This window comes from Eutrigla gurnardus (genome assembly GCF_963514095.1).
Source record: "Eutrigla gurnardus genome assembly, chromosome: 21".
In the NCBI taxonomy this organism is placed as follows: Eukaryota; Metazoa; Chordata; class Actinopteri; order Perciformes; family Triglidae; genus Eutrigla; species Eutrigla gurnardus.
The window spans coordinates 19471725-19491694 of NC_139932.1; the positions used below are offsets into that span (position 1 = coordinate 19471725).

At 43.9% G+C, this 19970-nt stretch overlaps 3 protein-coding genes across 5 annotated transcripts in view; 2 read left to right on the plus strand and 1 right to left on the minus strand.

Annotated features, from left to right (window-relative positions):
* The window catches only part of ptprz1b (protein tyrosine phosphatase receptor type Z1b), a 43018-nt gene extending 39811 nt beyond the window's left edge, over positions 1-3207 (plus strand). For both annotated transcript variants that reach the window (XM_084039422.1, XM_084039423.1), the window contains one exon: positions 1-3207. This exon is cut by the window's left edge and continues 390 nt beyond it. The gene's annotated coding sequence lies outside the window, so the exon portion shown is untranslated.
* On the minus strand, positions 1088-7744 carry LOC311032547 (HMG box-containing protein 1-like). Of its 2 annotated transcripts, XM_084039425.1 has the most exons (13): positions 7717-7744; positions 6706-6827; positions 6273-6350; positions 6009-6195; positions 5728-5857; positions 5511-5622; positions 5261-5370; positions 5020-5176; positions 4806-4950; positions 4519-4634; positions 4245-4431; positions 3732-3873; positions 1088-3615 (listed from the first exon to the last, which is right to left on the minus strand). In XM_084039425.1, exons 2-13 carry the CDS (start codon positions 6797-6799, stop codon positions 3598-3600), a joined length of 1476 nt encoding a protein of 491 aa, XP_083895551.1. In that variant the 5' UTR covers positions 6800-6827; positions 7717-7744; the 3' UTR covers positions 1088-3597. The 2 variants fall into 2 exon arrangements, with proteins under 2 accessions (XP_083895551.1, XP_083895550.1); XM_084039424.1 differs by lacking the exon at positions 7717-7744 and having other exon boundaries at positions 6706-6933.
* Positions 7745-9307: 1563 nt separating this feature from the next.
* Positions 9308-19612, plus strand: pik3cg (phosphatidylinositol-4,5-bisphosphate 3-kinase, catalytic subunit gamma). Its single transcript, XM_084038940.1, has 24 exons — positions 9308-9467; positions 10405-10627; positions 10708-10879; positions 10959-11221; positions 11779-11865; positions 11940-12040; positions 12132-12301; positions 12372-12559; positions 12810-12917; positions 13315-13393; positions 13474-13915; positions 13993-14091; positions 14167-14302; positions 15393-15458; positions 15577-15720; positions 15799-15880; positions 16000-16103; positions 16186-16332; positions 16413-16503; positions 16836-16966; positions 17400-17511; positions 17955-18112; positions 18199-18280; positions 18414-19612. Exons 2-24 carry the CDS (start codon positions 10412-10414, stop codon positions 18611-18613), a joined length of 3378 nt encoding a protein of 1125 aa, XP_083895066.1. The 5' UTR covers positions 9308-9467; positions 10405-10411; the 3' UTR covers positions 18614-19612.
* Positions 19613-19970: the final 358 nt, after the last annotated feature.

A 19970-nucleotide genomic window follows, 5' to 3' on the forward strand; every position in this document is an offset into this window, starting at 1 on the left:
CATATTAACACATAAACAGAGAAAAAAACATTTATACCACTTATAAAATGGATCAGCAGATATTTCTTTTTCACTTTGCCTCTCTTTAAGGTCTTTAAACCAAAATCCATTCAGTCCAATGAACTACATTCAAGATGATTATTTGGTAGAAAGGATAAATAAACGCAGACGTCCTTTTTATAAGAGGTGAATTATTAGAAAGTGGTACCAAACACAGCTTCACTGCCTTTCCAACAATCATTCAACAGGCCCAACACAAATCAATTTCAAAGAAACAAAAAAACAATTTCTACCTAAAATAATGTTCTCAATATTCCATCAGAAATTATTTTTCTTAATTATGAAAGGAGTCAGCAGTTTCATTTGAATAGCAGAACTACCTATTTTTTAAACTTTCTTTAATTCTTTAATTAGTGGTCTCTTGTCTTCTAAAGGACAAATACATATGAAATTAATTGAAAAATACATACAAATAGAAAATTCAGATGAAGGTAGAATTACAAGATTCTCCGTGGCTCAAAGAGAAATGACATTTTCCTCCATATTTTACATTAAGCAGCAGATTTCTGGGCTCAAACTACCACCTTTCCTTATGAAGAGTAATATCTGAGTAACCAATCACAGGCCTCACTAGTGACTCCATGATCTGAATAACCAATCACAGGCCTCACTAGTGACTCCATGTTGAATCTCTCTGTTCACGTCTCGTTGCCGACCACGTCTCTGGCTCTCTGTGCCTTCTCCTATTTCACCTTCTTGTACCTGTTTTCATACGACTGTGGGACTAATATGCCAAAATAATCTGTGATTTCTTTTTTTCTATTTTCTATTCATTACTTTCATATGTTAGGGAGGAGATTAAAAAGATGTTTTGTAACAGATGCTATCTTTGGAATTAAGAGTGATATTCGATACATGAATTTATTTCCGTTAACTACGACGGCATATAAAGGTCAACGTAGATAAAAGAATAATAATGACGGGGCTTGTTGGGGATGAAAGAAATATATTACATGAAAAAAGCTCAGATGATAAAGTAATACATTGAAATGATCGGAGATTAAAGCCACAAATTGTACTTTGCTAAGGATTTAGCAATAAGATTCTGATTTATCGTACATTTGTCTGGTTTTTCTCATAAATTCAGCTCTTAAACCTCAGAGAATATCCACAATGTGTGGTTTTAATCTGGGAAATGCAGCTTTATCAGATTATTGCACCCTCGGCTCCGTGATATATATATATATATTTTTTTTTAACCTACGCTGACCTTAATATGCCTTCATAGTTAAAAATGGAAAAACCTCTCTAATCAGTCACTGCAACAGAATCAATCATTAAAACCAACTGGGATAAAAACCAGGAGCTGAGAGCCGTGACTGTTTTTCACTCCAGATGTTTTCAGATCAACCTCTGGATCCCGTTTAAACGATGCTGCGGCTTCGAGTCCAGTTTGTACCGTTTGTTGTGAGCTCATCTGGGGATGCAGAATGGCACAAACCGAAGAGACTAGCTGTAATGTGTTCAAACTCTTTTTCTGTGTAAATATCCCTGAACACATCAAAATGACAAATAACTGTATGTTTATACTGTACCTCTATATATTTTCTATTTTACTATATATATATATAAATATATAAAAAGGTGATTTTCTAGTCATTTACACATAAACAGTATAACTGTGTGGACTCTATTTGATAATTCTAGCCTGGAAATATTGATCATGATAATAGTTTTAATGTTTTTATCTTAATGATCACAGTAGCAGCTCATATCTCTACCTTTATCTCCAGACTGGATGTTTAAAGAAACACGATTTACCATTTGGCTCCAAGTTTGTTTATGAGTTTTTTTTGGGGGGAAAAGAAATAAAATGTTCTTGTTAAGACCTGAACTTACATCCCTTCATTTTCTTCAACACATAACCACTCAGGACACACAGGATTACAGATATATGTATATTAATTGATCTTGTAATCAACCTGTACATGATAGCAAAGACAGACAGAAGATCAATAATCAATGCACAAACCACTGGATGTATATGTTTCTATATAAATCATATGAATCTTCGTCATACGCAGCCGTCACAGAAGATAAAGTGTATATAGTGCGTTAAGAATAAACCTCGTTATGCAGTGAGAATACGAGTAAAAAGAATAAAATAAACAGAAAGTTTAGCACTTAAAGCCCATCCTGCTTTCACTCCACTTCCATGGTGACGTTTCTAAAAGGAGTTTGTTGTTGTTTGTATTTTGTTAAGCATTAACAGGCTGTCTGGTTGTACGATCAGTACTTTCCTGAGCCTTTGTTTCAAACTATAAGAGATTAGATTGAGAAGGAAATGCCAAATGAAGGCTCGCCTCTATTATATCATGTTATTTATTTAATTACACACAAGCTGCGAGTTAAAAACTCAGCTAAGAAGTCCTATTATGGCACATAATAAGTACAATGTAGTGATTTTATGTGTATATTTCCTTTGTGACAATACGTATCGGTTAAAGTAAATTCTCAAGTAAAACAAAACAGATAAAAGGGGAAACAATGCTTCAATGGATGTCATGGAAAAATCAGCTTCACAAAACAGGATCGTATTTATATTTTATATGTTTTTTAGTTGTACTTTCTCGAGCTACTGAATATTCTGCAACCTGAACTACCGGTTTATTATTATTATTTGAATGTTAGAATATAGATATAAGGCTATACAGTTGGGTTTTTGGATTTCAGGGAAGTTTAATTAGTTTATTTTTCTATTGATTTGTATTTTGTAACCATTAGCTCCGCCTCCTCTCTCTGGCGGACCAATCACTGCTGAGTGACGTAAACATTTTATTTAAAATGAAACGTTCGAGGTGAATAAAACTCGAGGGCTTCTATTTGAGGATTTATGGCGTACGTCTGTTTAATTACATATTACATGATAAATTACACCAAAAGCAAAAGTTTAAAATATGTCGTTTTTGTGCAAATGCAAGTAATACAGGCAAGAAAAATACTTGTATATATATATTTCTTTGTATATAATATATATTTTGGGAAAATAGCTACATTGTCTACTTTAGCTAAAAATGCTACAGCACCACAACTTCCACCTGTTTCAAGCACATGATGAGGAAATAATCAGAATCTCTTTAAAAATAAAATAAAATGTCACCTTCACACATGAAATCATAAATAAAACCCGGTTGACCTGCTTGGTCATTTCATATTTCATTAAAAAAAAAAAAGTCCTCTCTGGAGGGAGACGCTACGGTGCTCTGTAGCATTAAAATGTAATGTTTATAACTGGTTATAATTACTTTTAGGATTATTACATGTTTAAAATGTTACATTTAGCACCTTTCTTTAAGAAGCGAGAGAAAAGGATTCTTTTTTGGGACCGCAGCTCAAAAATGTCTATAAAGATTAAAACGCCGCTGCTGTTTTTTTAGTGTGACAAGATTTGTGAGAAATCCTGACTGTTGTTAACAAAGTATACTATTGAATGTATTATTATTATTATTACTATTGTTATTATTATTATTATTATTATTATTATTAGGGTACACAAAGCTCTCTTTTCCATGTGTGCGTCTCTTCTTGTCTGCAGCCTCAGTTTCCCTGACAACCCTGTTGGACAAAGACGAGACATTAGAGTATAAAGCACTGTGTGTGTGTGTGTGCGTGTGTGCGTGTGTGTGTGTGTGTGTGTGTGTGTGTGTGTGTGTGTGCGTGTGTGTCCTCACAGAGTTGCTTCGTTTGCGTTTCCAACAGTCCGGGTTGAGTCTCTTCTGCTCGTCTGCGAGGGCTTTGGCCTCAACGGTGAACGTCTGCCGCTCCTCGGTCCGCATTTTCTTCCACCGCTCGCCGAGGAGGACGCTGATGGCTCTGAACACACACACACACACACACACACACACACACACACACACACACACATGTATAACTTCACCACACACACACACACACACACACACACACACACACACACACACACACACACACACACACACGCACATGTATAACTTCACCACACACACACACACACATGTATAACTTCACCACACACACACACACACACACATGTATAACTTCACCACACACACACACACACATGTATAACTTCACCACACACACACACACACACACACACACACACACACACACACACACACACATGTATAACTTCACCACACACACACACACACATGTATAACTTCACCACACACACACACACGTAGACACGGGGCTGCACCCACCTGTTGTCCTTGCCCGGGTACATCTGTGTGTACTCCACCCTGAACTTCTTTGCAAACAGCATGAAGGCGTTCATTGGCCGCTTGCACTTGGTGGGCGTGGCCTTACTACTTCCTGCCGCGCCGCCGGCTTGCTGGCTTTTGGTTGGCTTCTGACGGGGGGAGTGGGAGTGACCCGGACTGTGGCGGTCTGCAGGTTTTCATGACATTTGAGGAGGGGTTGCATGTGTGTGTGTTTGTGTGTTTGTGTGTGTGTGTGTGTGTGTGTGTGACGTACCTTGTAACGCGTCTCTGTCTGGGGAAACAGCGCCCCCGCTGGACTGGGAGGCTCGCCGCCTGGCCATACTGCTCAGCACGTAAACCGCAGAGGAGTCCAGAGGAGTGAAGTCATAACTGGGGAACACACACACACACGCACACACACACACACACACACACACACACACACACACACACACACACACACACACACACACACACACACACACACACACACATAAAACCAGCGGTTTCTCACACACTCACTGAGCTTTTGATCGGCCTTTTTGATCGGCCTTTTTTCACCTCCTGAATGTGTCGAAGACCAGCGAGTCGTCCGTGTGTTTGGCGTCTCGGTGTCCCGGAGGAAGGCACGTGTCTCCCACCTCCATTTCATAGCACGGTATCCCATAATGCACCACGGTCAAGCTGGGGTGAAACGATGACCACCCTGAAGGAAAAGACAGAGAGTGTAAGGAAGTCGATATGATGTTTTAACTCTTATGTTATTGCATCGTACCTTTGTTTTTGACGTAGAAGGGATGGTCCAGTTGGCACCGGGCCGTCACAGGGGCGTGTCCAAAAGCCCCGGGGTCAAAGGTCAGCTGTAGGACAGCCTGACCGGACAACACAGCCTCCGAATGCTCCACCAGCCGCAGACCCTCGGAGCCGTAGCTCTGCAAGAAGAGCAAACGCTGCTTTTACTCGTTAACGTACGATTATTAACCGAATCGAGAAGGGTTAAAAAAAACAATGTAAACCTTCAGAGACCGGGATTGTTCCTCGTCACCAGAGTCTTCCTCAGCAGACTCCAGGTCCTCCACGTCCTGCCACTCCACGTTAGAGCCGCCGTGGAAATGCAGGTGAGTACCTTCAGAGAGAAGAAGCTCTGAGGTTAACACTGAATCCCCAGCATGGTGTGTGTGTGTGTGTGTGTGTGTGTGTGTGTGTGTGTGTGTGTGTGTGTGTGTGTGTGTGTGTGTGTGTGTGTGTGTGTGTGTGTGTGTCTACCTTTCAGGAAGCAGTGCCAGGCGGTGGGTGGACAGGAGAAGCTCCAGCCCATATCTTCATCCTCAGACAGCGAGGATCTGGTCGACACGGCGGAGCCGCTTTCACTGCTCTTCTGTGGGAACAGGAAGTGACGGCGTAAAGACACGACTCAGCAATAAAACACAGCTTTTCTACGGAGGTGAGTTCGAGGGAGCAGGTTTAAAAACACGAGCCGTACCCTGGCGCGCCGACGCTCCCGGCCGTGGCCTCTAGGGGGCGAGCGGGTGCTGCTGGGGGGAGAGGAGGGAGGCCGGGCGTAGGAATGTAGATTGCTGCTGCTGCTGGTGCTGGAGAGGAAGGAGGAGGAGCTGGGAAAGGAGTGGATTGAGTTATGAAGGTCGTCCACTAAAATCTGTGATGCAATAAAAATGTCTTGATGTTTGAGTGCCGTTTTAAGAGTTTAAGCGTATTCTTTTTTCCATTTTTTAATCTTCATATTCCATGGTTTCATGGACCTACTTCGTCGGAGGCTCCTGCAGCAGCGGGCTCTGAGGTCCGGTGGCGATGTGAGCCAGCTGGGTCAGCATGTGTGTGTCGGCCGGCTGGACGCGTCTCTCCTGGTGGGACACGCCCACCAACACCTGGTAGACAGGTGGCGCCGCTGGCTCCGCCTCCTCAGGAACCTCCTGCAGGTCTGGGAGGTCGTCTAGTGGAGAGACGGATAATTATAATAATATAAAAAGATTTTCATCTGTGGGTTGTGTTCAACCTGCTTAACGTTACCGTATTCCATGGAAGAGAGGCGCTCCTCACAGCGGAGCAGGTCATGTGACGGCTCGCCATCTGCATCCATCATCACTCCTGTAGGTGAGACCAGACACGAAGCACAATTCTTACATATTAAGATTATATTAACATACGTGTTCTTTATCTATTCCCATGCTATTATTAGTCTTTTCTGATTATTAATATGTAAATAACATATAATATAATAATTTATCACGTAATGAGCTTTCATAGATTTCCCTGGACGTTTATTTGCAATTTACAGGGAAAGATCAGCTGATTAGTGTCTCCTGTAGCTCTGGAGAAACTTTAATATTATTATATTATAAGATGATTTTGGCCCGGGCTCAGAAACGATATCATAACGAGGTGTCTACGAGGAGTTTGAAGGACATTTATTATTATTATATTAAATCTAGCCTGGGTTTACCTGTGCGTTCGCCCTCGGGCTCCGAATGCCACACGCTCTGACGCTCGGGGTCACTGGAGGCCGGGGCCGGGGTCACCACCTCCCAGACCATCATGTCCAACCACGAAGGAGGGGCGGGGCCACTGAAACATCCACACATCTGCTCACTCCACAGCCAACACTTTATTTGTTTTATGATTATTAAATGAAAATCTAATTAACATTTAATTGCTTATTCAAACACGCAGACATGTGACCTCTGCTGAGCTGTAAGTAGAGGCTGTGAATGCTCGGGGTGACGCAGGGTGACACAGGGTGACGCAGGGTGACACACCTAAGTTTAGACGCATCCTCCCGTCTCTTTAAACCGACACACGACGTTCAAACATGACGTTTAACACGTAAACAACACAGGAGGGTGTTTCATTCTTATCTATTTCACAATGTTCTCGTCATGTGACCCCCCCTCCTCCTCCTCCAACTCTTGTTTATAAACTTTGAGATCCTACACGCATGCGCACACGTAAAGCCCATTCATTCAATAAGGAGAAGGGCTGCGATAATATAAGAGTTCTAATAAAGTACGTTTCCCACCGAGAAACACTGATAATTACCGACTGTTCTCAAACGCAACAGACGGTTTGATAATTTCCAAAACGTTTATTTGTTGTAGCGACAGTAAAAAAAAAATAAAAAACTTAATTAGACGACGTAAGGAGTTTAAATACGTGTTATAACGGCGTTATGACGACGTCGACGAGAAACCTCGATGAAAATGACGTGAAAACAACCGAACAGCCGCTTTCCGTTGCGTAAAAAATGCAGCTCCGACAAAAACAACTACCGTCAACAATGAAGCTCTGCCGAGCGGAGAAACTGCATCTTTTTAGGCTAAAAATAAACGTTGTCAGCTTCGCCGCGTTGTTCGCGCGACGAGTTCGCGAGGGGATCGTACGATTCGCGCGGTCGCTTCCCGAATCCGACGCTTTTAAAAGCAACAAACATGATTTCAATGAACTTTCCTCAACTCACCTAAAAAAAGAGTCGCCGTTTGAACGGCGGAAAAGGGGGTTTGTACAAACACCTTCTCCTCGGCGCTCCGATTGGCCCGAGGCGACGTCACTCAGCGGCGTCCCGCCTCCTGATTGGTCCGCTCGGCGCAGCTCGTTCTTTCGCTGACGTCGCCACAACAACACAACATTTGGGTGTTTTTTTAATGATGAAAGAGCTGCAATTAAAAACATCTGAAGTTCTTTCTGCTTCTGTCAAGGTATAAAGGTCACGTGACAGCAGTCCACTTCGAGTTAAGATAAGATAAGAGATGCAAAACAGATGTCATACATGGGTAACTACATATATTATAAGTAAAAAGCTCAACATTATATATTAAACATATTATTGTAGACATACTGAGTGGTTGAGTTCACATTATTGCACCTGGAAAAGCACTATATAAAACGTATGATTATTATTATTGTTATTATTATTACTATTATGATTATTGTTATTTTGAACCCCCTATATCTTTTATTTTATTTAGTGCTGCTTGGTTCCGTTTGTCTATTGTGTATGTGTTTGTTTCATGGTTAAACTAAAAGATAATCATAATAAATACATTCTTATTAAAATAATTTAAAGACAACACTCACACCTCAAGTCTGTGCTGTTTAATGTGATTTAACTACATTACAGTTAACATGTAAACACACACGATATAAATAATAAGGGTGAAACTATATTCAGAGGAATCCTCTCATTTAGAGGTGAAGCAGCCAAAGAGTTAAACTCCGGTAAAAACATGTCATGTCTGACTCACATTAAGTATTATTATTATTCCATACATCAAGAGTAACATCTTCATTGAAGAGTCGTTTTAATCGACTTGATTCTGGTGGCGCTGAGGATTGACGTGTAGAGTGGTGAGTGTTCACTGCCCTCCAGCGGCCACTGTGGAGTACTGCAGCAGAGCGCCACACGTCGAGTTCGACTTCATTACACGGCATCACTTCTGGTTGGTCCTTTCAAAAACATATCAATAAATATGAAGAAAATTATAATACATAAACCTCAAGATAAAGCTATCCTAAGCATCTAAACAGAAATGACTATTCCTTATGACGAAGTGGTCATGTGAATAGTTTTCTAGAGGCCAGAGACTACAATTAAACATTCTTAAATTATAGAATTAGTATTAGTTTTAATACTTTGTCTAATTCTTGTAGTTCCATAATATGCCCACAGAAAACTGTTCACTCTTAAGTAAAATAGGTTGTAATGCACTATAATCCCACTTATAAACGTAACATTATAACAGACATTAAAAGACAACCTAACGGTGGCACTGACATTTAAACGTTAAAGCGTTGCAGTTTCCATTTTCTACCACTGGAGGGCGGTGAAAGCTCTTGTTTAGATGGGACAAAACCACCTTTTTGTTTGGAAAAGAAGAAGAGCTTCTTCTTTTTTTTCTTTGAACAGCTCCATTCACTCTTTTACATATATTTTTAATACAAACTGATTAAAGACTGATGTGAAAATGGCTGACAGTTTGTTTTGTTTTTCCAAGAGCGGTTGTATTTTATTTTGAAGAGACAACCCGGAAGTGGCGTCGCTGTTAGCCAGCTTAGCTTGACAGCATTTCCTGAGTACTGAGCGCAAGCAGACTTCGCCGACCCTTTTAAACCCGTTTAACTTCGCGTTGAGGTCTCTCTACATGTAGCACCAATGCCGAACATTTCGCCCGAAGCCCCGGGTTCGGTCTCCGTCGCCGCCCGCGTCCGTTGGTGAGTCGGTGAACTTATATTTAATGTTTCTATTTGACAGATTTGATGCCTCCGCTTCCCGTTTATTATGGCAGCTGCACCGTTACATTCACCGCCGCCGCCGCTCGGAAACGTCCTATTTCCTCCTCGCTGTCGGTTTAATCGGCTGCTGCCGACGTTAACGTCTCCCGGTCGGTAAACCGACGCCGGGGTCGGTAGTTTCATCCACGCTGGCTCGACTTTTGCTTCCTGCTTGTTAAAAAAAACTTCCCCCGCTGCTGTTAGAAGAAGCAGAAGGGAAACTCCATTCAATCCTGTGACTTTCCGTCAACAAGGAGTTTATTTATACATAAATACACTTTAATCATCATCTTTCCTACACTGTGTAAAATAAATACACATATTTATTAACATACAATTAGTGTAATTAGATTGTAATAGTTTTAGACCCCAGAAAACAAAGTTATGGTTATTATAGTTATTAATAATTATGAATGCCTGCTGGCAAAATTGTCTTTTCATCCATTTATAGGAACAAAACGCCCAAAAAAGGTAAAAATCAGTGTTTCCTGCTAGACAAGTGGCTTTTATTACCAATGTCTCTCTAGCATAAATAAATATCTGGTGATATATATTATTATAAAGATGATTGTGTTTAAAACACTCACAGTAAATTGACTTATATATTTTTTATTTGTCCCCAGCATAAATAAAGAATATTATGATTTAAGATGATTTGTTTTTCACAAAAAAATGATAATAATATGAATAAATAAAAAATAAAATACCAAAAATAAATACAAAAATTTGTTTCTTAACAAAATGTAAAAATCGTTATTATTTTGGAAAAATAGTAAAATGAAATGTTCATATGGTGTACTCCCAATGTGTATTATGATGATTACTGGCGTTCTGCTTCTAAACTGATGATGAGATGTACCCGGTATCCCCCCCCCAGCTAGGCGATGGACGGCCTGCAGACCCAGCTCAGCGACGAAGAAGAGCCAAAAGTCCTGCGAGAAGAGTACCGGAGGAGGAGGAGGAAGAAGGCCATCAGCTCGTCGTCCTGCGGCGCCATGGACCACATCACCGTGGAGTTCGTCTTGCCCACGGTGGCGCGGGGCGGGAGCGGCCCCAACACGCTGCTGCTGGAGGTGGCTGGGAACTGGACGGTGGAGCAGGTGACCTCTCCTCCTGGAGCATCTCCCACCAACGTGGGGTCGTTCTCACAAACATGAATGTTCTACTTTCTGTCTCGCAGGTGAAAGCTCAGGTGTGGCTGAAGGCGGTGACCTTAAACCTCTGCCCTGACTTCTACCAGCGCTTCTCCCCGGACCACTGCATCCTGCTCTACCAGAAGAAAGGCAACGTGTGTGAGATCTACGACAAGCACCAGGTCTTCCAGACGCTGGACTGCATCCGCTACTGGAGAGGTAGGAGGCGGGAGGCGTGGCGTGCAGCCGGACCTTCTGAACGTGGAGTAATGGCGTGTCTTCTCTCTGCTCCCTGAAGCCCTGAAGAAGGAGGTGGGCCGGATCCAGCTGGTCTCCCGCTCGCAGCCCTCCGACGAGTCCCTGCAGTACCAGCGCTACCTGAACTACCTGATTGGCTACGACGTCACCGACGTGAGCAACGTGCACGACGACGAGCTGGAGTTCACGCGCCGCAAGCTGCTGACGCCGCGGCGCATCGAGCTGTCCGACCGCGACGCCAAGCTCTACTCCATGGACCCCTGGGTGACACGCAAGCCGCTGCCCGAGCACCTGCTCAGCAAGGTGTGTGCATTGATTGCAAGAATACACACACACACACACAAAGTCCAACATGTGAGCTACTTTTTTAAAGGGCCAGCATGTCGGATTTGGCGCCATCTAGTGTTGCAAATTGCACGCGTTTATGGAAACGAATCATGTTTGTCCGTTCTGGGCTTCCGTAGAAAAAACTTAGATATAAACGATTCTTACTTCCTGGTGATTAAACACAAAATAACTCATAATAATAATAATAACTTTATTTACGTAGCACCTTTAAAAACAGTAATTTACGAAGTGCTTTTGAGGAAGCGGAACAAGACACATCGTCCATAAACGTATACACATATAGTATATACATATACATATTTAAACACATCAAGAGAGCAAGAGAAACGATGTTAAGATAAGGTAAAAAGATGATAAAATCTATATGAAAAGTAAAAAATAAAGGCGACGTCACATAAAAGTGATGAAAAGAAGTTTCTGATTTAGAAAGCCGAAGCTCCTCCCCCTCAAAGCTGCACGCTGGCCCTTTAAGAGTGTTTCTTCATCTTTAATCTCGTTGTTGTCTTCCTCAGGTCAGTAACGCTCACCTCCTGATGGTGATCCACATCAGCACGGCGAGCCAGACCATCAAGGTCTCCATCAACGACCGGCCGGCTCAGGTACGACCCGTTCTTTTCTCCTCTTCTCGCCGCCGCCGCCGCCGCTTCCTGACAGCTTCTCCGTCTCCTTTAAGGTGCTGGCGAGCTTTTTCGCCAAGACGGCCAACAAGAGAGTCCTGCTGGGGATCCCCGCGGACGTGTGTGAGGCCGACTTCGTGCTGCGTGTGTGTGGACGGTACGCCGGAGGCCCACATGCATTGAAAGTGAATCTGCTGGATGTTGAGATCATAGAGATATATATATATATAAAGTCACGTGTTCTGCAGGGAGGAGTACCTGTACGGGGACAAACCGCTGCAGGACTTCAACTGGATCCGCCAGTGTCTGAAGAACGGGGAGGAAATCCACCTGGTCCTGGAGACGCCGCCCGACACGGACCTGGATCTGGTCCAGAAGGAGGACTGGGCTCAAGTGGACGACTGCACGGGAGTGGCAGGTAACCTCCAGGTCGTCAGGTGTGCTGCTGTCGTGTGTTTGATGATGTAAACAACACTTCTCTTCATCAGGAACCCACGAGCAGCTGACCATCGACGAGAAGGACCACGAGCGGGTTTTCACCATCTCCATGTGGGACTGCAACAGGAAGTTCAGGGTGAAGGTGCTGGGGATGGACATCCCATCCCTCCCCAAGATCCCAGACTTCATCGTCTTCATCGAAGCCAACATCTTCCACGGCCAGCAGCTTCTCGCCCAGGTAATAAAAACAGAGAGATCAGATCTGGGTTGAGTTTAGGAGGTTTAATTGTGAAATCCCTTCACAATAAAACCCATTTGAATGCTTTTAATGTGAAGTAGCAATAGTAAGAAATCCTGCGTTTCAAGAACTCGAGACTAGAAACCGAGAAGCGCAGCGATCTCGGCTGTTTGCTGTGTAACCAACCATCACACAGGATGCTTATTTCCCAACACAGACAGACAGTTAACCCCGTCTCTCTCTCTCTCAGGAGAGGACGACCTCCAAAACCTTCAACGAGGAGGTGCTGTGGAACAGCTGGCTGGAGTTTAACATTAAGATCAAGGATCTGCCCAAAGGAGCGAGACTCAACCTCCAGGTGAACATTCATTCAAACACACAACCAAATAGAGAGATTTATAGTGGCAGGAAAAGGAAGATCGCTTGAATTTTGCGGATCTTTGTACTCCATTACTAACATTTTGATTAAAATAATTATACATTTTTATGCCTCAGCTCTGGTGACAGGATTTCTTCAAATTTGACACCCTTGGTTGAACTGATTCTAGAGGTCAAAGGTCACTGTGACAGTATTGTTCTACTAATTAAGACGATTTCATGCAAACGTCTCTTGGAATAATTCCTTTTCAGACACAATCCTCTGTTTGTTCCTATTTAAATGCACCTGCATCACTTGTCCAGGTGTAATGAATGTGTATTTGTATATTTGTATAGTATCCCGTGTATTATGATATAATACTCTATTTGCCACCCAGGTGGTTTGTGGGAAGCAGCCCCAGACGCCGAACTCCAAGGCAGCCTCCTCCTACCAGGACAACGCCGGCAGCCATGACGGTGAGCTCCGCCCCTGAACGCTTCCCTTCTGTATCTAATGACGGTCGCTATAGCAACGGTTGCCTCCGTCCGTCTCTCAGGAAAGACCAAGAGCCGCCTCCTGTACTACGTCAACCTGCTGCTGGTGGACCACCGCTCGCTGCTCCGCCAGGGCGAGTTCATCCTCCACATGTGGAAGATGCCGGAGAAGAGCGAGGAGAGCGGCGGCAGCATCAACGCCGACAAGCTCACCTCCGCCACCAACCCGGACAAGGCCTCCGCCATGGCCATCGCCATCCTGCTGGACAAGTACTGCTACCCCGTGGTGCTACCCAAGAGCCGCGACGTCGGCCGGGACGTCGGCCGGGACGCCGGCGGCGGCAGCGAGGAGGCGGAGGGAGGCGAGCGCGGTCAGAGGGAGATGCCCAACCACCTGAAGAAGCAGTTCGCCGCCATCGTGGCCACCGACCCGCTGCACCCCCTCAGCCCCGAGGACAAGGAGCTGCTGTGGCACTTCAGGCACGAGTGCATGCGCGACCCCAGGTGCTGTATCTACTTTAACCCCAGAGGAACCACGGCGTGGCGTGTTCCTGCTCTCATTGCTGCTGTTTCATCCTCAGGGCCTACCCCAAGCTGCTGGGCTCGGTCCGCTGGGGCAAACAGGAGGACGTTCTGGCAACGCACCGTCTGCTGGAGCGCAGCAGCGCCTGGGACAGCAGGTAAAAAGAGCATCGCCGTGGCGACGGTACGTCTCCGTGGCCTCGTGGCCTCATCACGTGTCGTTTCTTCTGCAGCGGCCTGGACGTCGGCCTCGCCATGCAGCTGCTGGACTGTCACTACTCGGACGCTCAGGTCCGCTCCATGGCCGTCAGGAAGCTTGAGACGCTGGAGGACGACGACGTCCTCAGATACCTGCTGCAGCTGGTGCAGGTATTTATTTATTTACACGCCGGAGGCTCACGGAGGAGCGAGGCGGCCGCCGTATTCCAGCCTGTGGTCAGCTTTGCATGAGTGATAGGAGTTATGAGCCGAGGCCAACAAAGGGTTCTTTGGTCCGACGGGGAAATGACTCTCGACTCCACAGTGTGCTGTTGTTTCAGTGTCATATGAGCTGCTAGTGATATGCAGAGTTATATATACTGTATATATATTCATGCACATAAAGACGTCCTCTGTTGCCTGAGTTTGATACTGATTATAGAATGTTTGTCTGAAATTCCAACATGTTATTTAACATGCTTACCCAGTATGTTTGAGTAAGTCTGAAATCTTAGTATGACACCAGTAGTACGGTACTGTCTTCAAATACCCACAATGCAGTGCAGTAGTGACACTACAATGATGGACAGCTCTGTAACATCAATTTAAGCACAAGACTCCACTTTGCTAGGCGGAACGTATTTTCTAAACGAGTTCAGAGTTTAGTTAGTTTAGTTTGGCCACATGGTTACCATGGTTACGTGTCTCTGACAGCCATGAGGCTTTCAGGAAGTGATGTAGTAGTTCCTGAAATAATTCACGTAACATAAGAAGAAAAGTTGCACAGAGAAAAAAAAGCAGAATATAAAGGACTTTGTGACCTTGGTGGCACTACTGTGGTGTTTGTTATTAATGTTGACGTAATATTGATTCAATGACATAATAAAAAAACGGGGGACCCGCTCCTTATGTAGATATGAAGGAAAACACACAACCATAGTTTCAGTTATGAATAGTACACATCCCTGTAAATCTCCTTTGATGTTATTGTACACTCTGTTTGTGTGTATTGTGTGTATCCTGGAGGCCATTTCCACCATGTGGTCTGGAGTCTATCCAGAGGGCTTTTGAATGGGCTTCACATGACAACAGTAATACCTCCGTGTGTGTGTGTGTGTGTGTGTGTGTGTCTGTGTGTGTGTGTGTGTGTGTGTGTGTGTGTGTGTGTGTGTGTGTGTGTGTGTGTGTGTGTGTGTGTGTGTGTGTGTGTGTGTGTGTGTGTGTGTGTGTGTGTGTGTGTCTCTCTCTCTCTCCCCTGCAGGCGGTCAAGTTTGAGCCGTATCATGACAGCGCCCTGGTCCGGTTCCTGCTGAAGACGGCTCTGAGGGTCAGCAGGACTATTGTCAAACATAAAATCATCATGTCTACATTTTAATCTGATTGTCTCCGCCCGATGCTCGTGACAACTCTTCCCTCTTTCTTTCCTCTTTCTTTGCTCTCCACAGAGTAAGCGCATCGGTCACTTCCTCTTCTGGTTCCTGCGCAGTGAGATCGCCCAGTCCATGCACTACCAGCAGAGGTACGCCGTCCTGCTGGAGGCCTACCTGCGGGGCTGTGGCGAGGACATGCTGCAGGACTTCAGGAAGCAGGTCAGCCACGGAGTTAAACACCCTAGAAACAAGCAGATAATATGCAGTGTGTGGTGTTGATGAGCCGATGCTCTGCAGGTGGAGATGACGGAGGCTCTGCAGAAAGTCACCCGCGAGATGAAGACCATGTCTGCAGATAAGTGTGACATCACTGCGCAAGGTGAGGAGACACAAAACGACCTGCAGCTTTCACTTCCTGTTGTGTGCTCATGCTATGAAGCTACTTCCTGCCTCAGATGTAGCTGATAAGACCAAATAAAAGCATTGCATGTTTTCCAGTGGTGTCGCAGTTGCGTCAGAAGCTGGAGACCCTGCAGTTATCTGGTCTGCCGGAGAGTTTCCGAGTCCCCTACGATCCTGGACTCAGAGCTGGAGCCCTGCTGGTGAGGCTCAGACATTGCAAGTGAAATACAGATAAGGGGTGTGTCCTTTTGAATTTGAAAGATCAACTCTGCTTGTGTTCAGATCGATCAGTGTAAAGTGATGGCGTCGAAGAAGAAGCCGCTGTGGCTGCAGTTTAAGAGGGCCGACCCCACCACGCTGTCCAAAGACCCCATCGGCATCATCTTCAAGGACGGGGACGACCTCAGACAGGATATGCTCATCCTGCAGGTGAGAGGCCCCGCCCCCCCACTGAGTCTCCAACACAGCGGCGTGTTATCAGAGTGAGACTTCCTCTCGTGTCCCTTCAGATTCTGCTGATCATGGAGTCGATCTGGGAGACCGAGTCACTGGATCTGTGTCTGCTACCGTACGGCTGCATCTCCACCGGCAACAGGATAGGTCAGTCATTCACACGGGTCCTGGAAAACCTGGAAAACTATCGACCAATCATTGAAAATACATGGATCACTGCACACGCCTCCAGCAAAGACAAAGACAAATACATTTCAAATAGAAAATGTATACTTTTAAGGCAGTACTGTTATCTGAAACATGGAGCGGCTTCTTCATGATCTCAACTTCCAGGTTTTGGCGTGGCGGGTCACGTGATGTTCCTATAAACGCTGTGAACACACCCCCAAGTCACATCACATGGCATGTTGTTTGTAACGGTTGAATAATGTACATTTAGTTTTTGAGAAATGAGACTCGGCCTCTTGTCTTCGCCGCAGGTATGATTGAGATCGTGAAGGACGCCACCACCATCGCCAACATCCAGCAGAGCGTCGTCGGGAGCACCGGAGCCTTTAAAGATGAAATCCTGTATCAGTGGCTCCGGGACAAGTGTGTCAGCGAGGACAAGGTACGCCTCGCATCATATGCAAATCAGAATTTGGTTTAATTAGATGGACTTCGTTAGAAACGCCCGTCCTTCCATCCAGTTACACGACACTCTGTCTCCAGCAGCTGCTCTGCTTAGAGGACTAGAGGAAGTGAGACAGACAGGAAGGAAGCATTTCCTGTCATCACAACACACACACACGCACACACACACACACACACACACACACACACACACTGTGACACCTGTGTCTATATCTTCTTTCTCTTTTTTTAAATGTTCCTGCTGATTTTGAGAATCTATTTTAGCAACATTTAATCCTTTAGCTTTGATTAAAAAGGAAACGTGCAGGAGTTCATTCAATGCCTTGCTCAAGAACACATCGATTGAGTCTTTCAAATGCAGAAACCATAGAACAAGTTATCCAGAATGTGTCCTTTGTCTGTGTTTGTAGTTCCAGCAGGCGGTGGAGAGGTTCCTGTACTCCTGCGGTGGTTACTGTGTGGCTACGTACGTTCTGGGGATCGGGGATCGCCACAACGACAACATCATGATCACGGAATCTGGTAATTTAGTGGCTTTTTCTAGGGTTAGGGTTACACTTTCATGTTTCCCTATCAATATATATATATAAAAATACATTTCTATATATTTATTTATTTATATTTATATATATATATTTATAAATTATTATTCATATTTTTATAAATATATATTTATTTATATTTGTATTTATATATTTATATATATATATTTATATTTTTTTTATATATATATTTGATATATTCATATATTTTTAAATATATTTATAATCACTATAATAAAATAAAAATATATATATATATAATATAAAAAATCTAATAAAAATCCCTGTTGTGCTTGAGTAGGTAACATCAGAGAAAGCAGCATCGTACACTAGATTTAACACTGAATACAAGCAGGAGAACTCCTCCAATCATGTCTCTTCATGTAGCTGACATGAACGTGTAGAAATGAAACGTTTCTGCAGGGAATCTCTTCCACATCGACTTCGGCCACATCCTGGGGAACTACAAGAGCTTCATGGGAATCAGTAAGGAGTGGGTTCCCTTCGTGCTCACGCCAGACTTCCTGTACGTCATGGGGTCGTCGGGGAAGAAATGCAGCCCCCACTTCCAGAAGTTCCAGGTGTGTTGAGGTCGAGGGGGGGAGGGAACCTTCATTAGTGTGTGTGTGTGTGTGTGTGTGTTATACATGCCGTGTCTCTGTCTCAGGATGTGTGTGTGAAGGCTTACCTCGCCCTTCGCCACCACACCAATCTGCTCATCATCCTCTTCTCCATGATGCTGATGACCGGTACGACTTCCTTCCTTACAACATTACAGCAGAACAAACCTTTATTGATACCTTACTGCGTATAAACTGCAAAATAAAGCTTCTGAATAATAAAACAGGAGATAAGTACTTCTAAATACTTCTTTTTTAACAGGCATGCCCCAGCTCACCAGCAAGGAGGATATCGAGTACATCCGGGAGGCGCTGACTGTCGGCCGCAGCGAGGAAGAGGCACAGCGCCACCTCCTGGACCAGATAGAGATCTGCAGGGAAAAGGGCTGGATGGTTCAGATCAACTGGTTTGTTCATCTGGTGCTGGGGATCAAGCAGGGTGTGGAGAAACGCTCCACTTAGCTCTCACACGCAGAATTAAAGCATTCCTGTTTGTTTTTTATTCTATGTAAATAAGAAGAGAAGATAATTGTTTAAAGTTTACCGACAAACAGATTTTAGACCACAGGTCAAAATATCAAGACATTTCTTTTAATGAAGAGTCATTAGTGTCAGAGTATCAGTTAGTGCTCATGATTTTGAATTTAAAATAAGAATCCTTTTGAAAATAAATAGAATAATCACTTTTAAAATCTAATTGGATCTCTACACGCCCTATTTTCATCCTTTTACAAAGTCAAGACCACTTCCTGTTTCACGTTGGCACATTCAAAGTCACTTCCTGCCGAGGAAACACATTTCTCTCACATTTCCGTCACATTGTTTTCATTTAAAATGTAGTACGTGTCCGATTCTCAGTGATGTAGTGCAGCACCGCCCCTCCTCTGCAAGATTAAATATTAAAGAGTTAGAAAAAATGTTTAATATTCAAAATATAAAATATGTATTAGGAGTTATTACTGCTGTAAAAGACTGATACATCCTGGTCTGTGGGTGACATTAAGCACATGCTGGTCAGTGCTGTAGTCATTTCTTATTGGATGGTGGGACATAAAAGTGATCTATTTTTAATATATTTTAATTGCATCTTCAAGACAGTGCCAAGTAAAAATGCTCCTTTATCACTGGGTTTAAACATCTCCATGTGATCTCCTATCAGGTCCTATTTTTCAAGCAACGTGAAGTAATTTTTGACTGAAAGCAGCAACTCTTTAAATTTTGAAATGAATCCTGACAGATGTATGACATCACAGCTGGAGGCTGAGGAAGGTGAAGAGACGAGGTCAAACTAAACCCAGTTTCTTCTAAAGATTTCATAGAAACGTGCTGGAAGGACCTAAAACCTTATCATAGCATTTTATAATAAAGCCGTTTGTGATTGTAAATGCTTTCAATCGTTGCCTTTTGGAGAATAAAATGTCTATGTAATGATATCAGACCATTAAAGTCATGTCCTCTTTGTTTTTCTCAAGTCAGACTTCATCGTCATCGTTAATAATTCACACTTCCCTCACATGCAAAACTCGTTTAAAACATCTACTGTGATAACTGGTTTTAACCACAAGAGGGTGCAACAGTGCAAGCTTCTTCCCAGAGTAACAAGTTACATTCTCACCTCATCCTCGTCCTCCTCCTCTGATTTCCTCTGGCAGTTTCCTTGCTCCTTCTTTGCCATTTCCCATTTATGTCTTCACGCTGCTCCTCCCTTCTCAATGTGTGTGTGTGTGTGTGTGTGTGTGTGTGTGTGTGTGTGTGTGTGTGTGTGTGTGTGTGTGTGTGTGTGTGTGTGTGTGTGTGTGTGTGTGTGTGTGTGTGTGTG

Coding starts and splice junctions, on each gene's coding strand:
- LOC311032547 (XM_084039424.1), bottom strand. CDS start 6,844: ATGTGTGGATGTTTCAGTGGCCCCGCCCCTCCTTCGTGGTTGGACATG. Junction 5,858..6,008: donor CTGCAGGAGCCTCCGACGAA/GTAGGTCCATGA, acceptor CTCCTTTCCCAG/CTCCTCCTCCTTCCTCTCCA. Junction 4,432..4,518: donor AGACAGAGACGCGTTACAAG/GTACGTCACACA, acceptor GAAAACCTGCAG/ACCGCCACAGTCCGGGTCAC.
- pik3cg (XM_084038940.1), top strand. CDS start 10,412: ATGGACGGCCTGCAGACCCAGCTCAGCGACGAAGAAGAGCCAAAAGTC. Junction 12,302..12,371: donor CGACTGCACGGGAGTGGCAG/GTAACCTCCAGG, acceptor TCTCTTCATCAG/GAACCCACGAGCAGCTGACC. Junction 15,721..15,798: donor TGCAGGACTTCAGGAAGCAG/GTCAGCCACGGA, acceptor GATGCTCTGCAG/GTGGAGATGACGGAGGCTCT.